General features: G+C 42.2%; 1 protein-coding gene across 1 annotated transcript in view; it reads left to right on the top strand.

Annotated features, from left to right (window-relative positions):
• calcrla (calcitonin receptor-like a) overlaps positions 1-4,827 on the top strand; it is a 31,112-nt gene extending 26,285 nt beyond the window's left edge. Inside the window, exons 9-13 of the mRNA XM_008404245.2 lie at positions 386-446; positions 530-596; positions 1,960-2,178; positions 3,408-3,449; positions 4,390-4,827. Of these exons, the coding sequence (XP_008402467.1) occupies positions 386-446; positions 530-596; positions 1,960-2,178; positions 3,408-3,449; positions 4,390-4,611 (611 nt within the window). The 3' untranslated portion in view covers positions 4,612-4,827. The remainder of the gene's footprint in view (positions 1-385; positions 447-529; positions 597-1,959; positions 2,179-3,407; positions 3,450-4,389) is intronic.
• Positions 4,828-5,065: the final 238 nt, after the last annotated feature.

Below are 5,065 nucleotides of genomic sequence, written 5' to 3'. Positions count from 1 at the left end.
ACGTGACTCGGTGACTCGCAGTAATGGCGGCTGCAGGGCCTGTTAGCTTTAGCGGCTAACGGGCGACATCCAAACCAGTAAATGACCACTGGGGAGAAAATCCTACAGCCGCTGAAATGTGACGGTGCTCCGTTGTTGTTTCCCTTTTGGCGTTCAGGGTTTTCTTCAGCGGTTCTTGGGTTAGTTTTAATCGCTTGACGTGAAAAGAGAACCGCCGCAGCTGAAACGGTTACAAATGTTGTAGTTTTGGTCCGTGATTAAACAGAGTCCATCGGACTGTTAAGATGTGGGGAAAAAAAAAACCCAACAAAAAAAAAGTTTCTCAAGTAAATGTAACTAGTTAGTTGCAGAATAACAGCAACTGAAGCTTGGTTTTATTTTTCAGGCTTTCCTCTGATTCCTGCGTCCATCCACGCCATCGCTCGGACTTATTACTACAACGATAAGTGAGCCTCAGACAGTGAAAAGTTCTGCAGTGGTTCTGTGCCGGACGTTGTTGCCTAAACTTGTCCTCTGTTCGCTGCTGCAGCTGCTGGATCAGCTCCAAGACGTCGCTGCTCTACATCATCCACGGCCCCATATGTGCAGCTCTGCTGGTAAGATGAAGTCAGCGCGTCGCTGATCCGCTCCGGGTGTCTGTTGCGCAATGGTTCTGGTTCTGGTTCTGGCCTCGGCTGTGTTTAGGGGGGTTAATTGTGTTTGTCTTGTGAAATCTGTYCMTCTGCCCTCCCAGGCTGGTTCTGAGTTCCAGGTTTTCTCTGATTTCATTTTTCAACTCTGAAACCTTTGCTGCTTGTTTTTCTGAGGAAAACATCACACAGATCTAAACTATCTTATTGTTTACATCTGGGAATTTGGATGCAGGGAGGAAGTAATCCCGTCCAAACCAGGGGTGCCTAAAGTGCGGCGCATGGGCCATTTCTGGTCCCTGGGTTAGTTTTGTGAGGCCCAAATTTGGCTCTCTGACACTTTTTGTAATATTTTAGGATGATATTTTCCATGGGAAGGTTAAATCTTCTTAAACATCTTCTTAAGTACAACACAAAGATTTTTTCTTTAGCCTTTTTTTAAAATCTCCTAATAAGTAATATCACAAACATTCAACAAGTTTTAACTCAAAACAAAAACAAACTTGGTCACACCCATTCATTATATTTGGCCAAAAACAGAAAAGTTTGTAGAAGAAAATTTGTATTTTTGTTTCTGGAAAAAATATATTACAAACTTATAAATTGTAACATAATAATAAAAGTAAAATATTGCATCTTTTATTTATTTACAGTCAAAATGCAGGTGTTGAATTAACACCCAGAAGTGTCCATATGTGTCCAAGTCAGCAGGTGTTAAAGTAACACTTTGGAAGTGTTAAAAGATGGACACCCATTTTTTTTGTTAAATTAACATTAATACTGAAATTGGTTTAATAAAAGTTAAACTTTCCATTTCTGTGTATTGTTTTGAATATTTTCCACTGGCTTTGATTGATATTGACACCTTGTGGGTCAATTATTAACCTTTTAACACCACATTATGTCTTGTGATCAACACTACACTGGTGTTAATATATTTTAACTCCAGCACCGTTGTAAAGGTTAATGTGACTCTCTGTGTTGTTGAATTTAACACCAGCTGACTTGGACACATATAGGTGTTAATTCAACGCTGGCATTTTTACTGTGAGGTAAAAGAAATAATTCACAATATTTTAAAATATTTTTTTAATTGGGGGGGAAAAAATAAAGATTTAGCCCCGTTAAACTTCGGAGCAGACAGTTTGGACAGCGCAGAGTTAAATCGAGGTTTTAAAGAGACGGCGTACCTTATAAAGCACTCTGAACTTGTTTCTGTTCTGTCCTTCCGGCTACTGCGAACACATTTAGGTCACCTAACCTGCAAACAGCTGCGTTTTGCTAACGAGCAGCAGAGTCAGCCTGATGAGGAGACTTTCTGTTCCTCCAGGTGAACCTGTTCTTTCTGCTGAACATCGTCCGGGTCCTCATCACCAAGCTGAAGGTGACGCACCAGGCCGAGTCCAGYCTGTACATGAAGGCGGTCAGAGCTACGCTCATCCTGGTTCCTCTGCTGGGGATCGAGTTTGTCCTGCTGCCCTACAAGCCCGAAGGACGCGTCTCCTCCGAAATATACGACTACATTATGCACATACTGATGCACTACCAGGTGAGACTCACCTGATTTATTACTGAATGAAACTGATTCATCTCTTTTCTAAATGTTGTTTCCTGTCTACTCCTATAAACGAGAATTAGGACAAAACTAAGGAAAAAATAATAATTATGAGAATAAAAAAAGTCAATATTACGAGAAGAAATTGAGAACTACAAGAATAAAGTCAAAATAATACGACAAAAAGTCATGCTGTTGAAAGTAGTCTCAATAATACGAGAACATTTCATAACACGCGTGTAAAGTTGTAAAGACAGAATAATCAAAATATGAGAAAAAAGTCGTACGACAAAAAGTTCATAATAAAAATGAGAGAAATCATACGAGTGTAAAGTCAAACTATAGAATCTCGAAATAAAACGAGAATAGTCGTACGGCAAAAAGTTACATTGAAAATAGTCATAATAATACAAGAAAAAGTGATAATATGAAAATAAAGTTGTGTGAGAAAAATTCCTATTATGAGAGAAAACTCGTAATGATGAGAGAATAATGGAGGTGGTTATTATAATAATGTCAAACTGCAGTAAAAACACCAGAATAACGTCACAATATGAGAAAACTGCAACAAAAAGATACGAGAATAAACTCGTAATGATACGAGAAAACAATACAAGAATATACAAAATTAATCTGAGGAAAACGTCAGAATGAGGCAAGAATAAAGTGTAATATTATGAACTTTTTATGAATCCCTGACAGAAAAAACCAAACTGAGAAACGATGAGCATCTTGTGACGTTACACTTTGGTATCAGTTTTACAAATTAAAAAGTTCTTCACCTGCCAACAAATCAAATCATCGTCAGCAGCAGGACGTTGAAACAGTCGAGTCTAATTCAAAAATAACTTCATCAAAGGTTTGTTCTCATTAAAACAACTTTTTTCAAGTAATTTACTATTTTTTTTCTGGTTTTTCTGTGTCCATATCCTGCTAAAATTGTAACCTCAGACCAAAATAAGAGCCTCTGCTGGTGGCAGCTTCCCCTTTAAGAGGTTTGTTTACGTTGCATCCCAGGGAGGAGCAGCAGGAAGGAAGGAGGGGATTATCTGTTGATGAGCCGTTATCTGATCGCTTCTCCCAGCTTGAAAATATCTCTCGCAATAGGAAGAGCGAATCCCTCCCTCCCAGAATGCATCTGTCTCAAATCCTGACGCTTTCTACTTTCAGCAGCTTGAACTGTTCCCTTACAAAGAGCCTAACGCAAGTTTTTCTCATTCCAGGGCCTGCTTGTGGCAACCATCTTCTGCTTCTTCAATGGAGAAGTAAGCAACTCTACCTTTAGCTTCAGCTAAGTACTTTAGCATATTAACTCCAGTCAGAGATCTGACCCAAAAACCAGACGGTCTGGAAGACTTTGTAACATTTGTTACATTTTGAGCGAATAATTATAAAACCTGTTCYCCTCCCGGCCTGTGGGGGCGCTGCACCACGAGCAGCTGAAGGAAACAACACGAAAACCTTAGAAGACACCGAGGGCGACTTCCTGCTTCACCAGCAACTAGCACCTAGCTTTATTACGTAGCTGTTAGCTTGACCTCTGCTAGCGATTAGCTGACCCTGATTAGCTGCTAGCTTTAATATGAGCAGCAGGTTGTTTGTTTTGAAAAGTAAACAAAAATGGAGTAGCATCAGATTTTAGCGGTTGGAGGATTTCTCTCTTGTTTTTGGTAAAGACCACGAGCCGCGGCGGCTAACGCTAGCAGAGCCGACATTTTCAATGGAAAGACGGTGAAGTCGTTGATTTCATTGGTATTTTGGGTCATATTGCTGAACAACTTTAAAACTTATAAACGGACAGTTACGCATGCCTACCAAGATGGCTGCCAGCTACAGCTTCCTGGTGATGTCGCATGAGAACCATGTATTGTTTTAAATAAATGCTCCATTTGTTTAAACAGAATCTCTAGACTGATGAGAAGAATTTAGTTTCTGAATCAAAATCAATCACTAAACGTTGAAAGATTCTCTAAACATTAAAATTTCCCTCATTTGTCTTTGTTGGTGTTTTCTGAAGAGCCAAACCCAGCCTGGCGGTAAACTCCCCCGCCAGGCTGGGTAAACGTGCAGCTCTGTTGTTTCCTAGTTGAAGGATGTGATTCGGAACCGAGTACAGATGAATCCGTATTTCTGACGTTGTTTTCTGGTTTTGCGTTCATGTCGTGTCGATGAAAACGTTCACCGAGTAGCTCTAACCGTTTTCAGGTCCAGGCGGTTCTGAGGCGCCACTGGAACCAGCACCACATCCAGTTTGGCAGCAGCATCGGGAACCACTCGGACGCCCTGCGCTCGGCCTCCTACACGGCCTCCTCCATCATGGAGGTGCAGGGCTGCTACTCCATCGACGGCCACACGGAGCACATGAACGGGAAGAGCTTCCACGACACGGACGTCTCCGTCCTGAAGTCGGACAGCACCTTCGCCTGACGCCCGGCTGCGCCCGCCGGAACGGCGCCGGGGAGCGGGTCCAGGCCGGCTCGTCTGGGCGAGGCGAGCGCGGCGCCGCCTCTCCGTCCTCCGCTCCGCTGACGGGTTCCGATTGGACGCCGTCACGTTCTGGCCATTCTTAGCGACTGCTGGTTCGCGATGTGGACAGAAGCGGCTCGGCTTCACTGTAAGAAAACGCAAACTGTGCCAAACCCAGCTCTCCGTTTGTTGTGTCCAAAGTTCTGGAGATGCATAGATTACGATCCACCATCTTGTTTCCGTGACGACGCATCAGGACCGCTACAGACAGAAAAAGGGGGGATACATTTCTGAAAAAGAGAAAACTGATCCTGAGACTAATGTCTCAAATGGAAACGATAGGAAAATTCCCTGAGCTCAAAAAGTTTAGAATTTGCAAAGAAACAAAAAAGTCGAAAATTTTCAATTTTACAAG

This window comes from Poecilia reticulata, linkage group LG2, assembly GCF_000633615.1.
Source record: "Poecilia reticulata strain Guanapo linkage group LG2, Guppy_female_1.0+MT, whole genome shotgun sequence".
In the NCBI taxonomy this organism is placed as follows: domain Eukaryota; kingdom Metazoa; phylum Chordata; class Actinopteri; order Cyprinodontiformes; family Poeciliidae; genus Poecilia; species Poecilia reticulata.
Note: the sequence above shows the minus strand (reverse complement) of the source record. Positions and strands in the feature narration are given on the sequence as shown.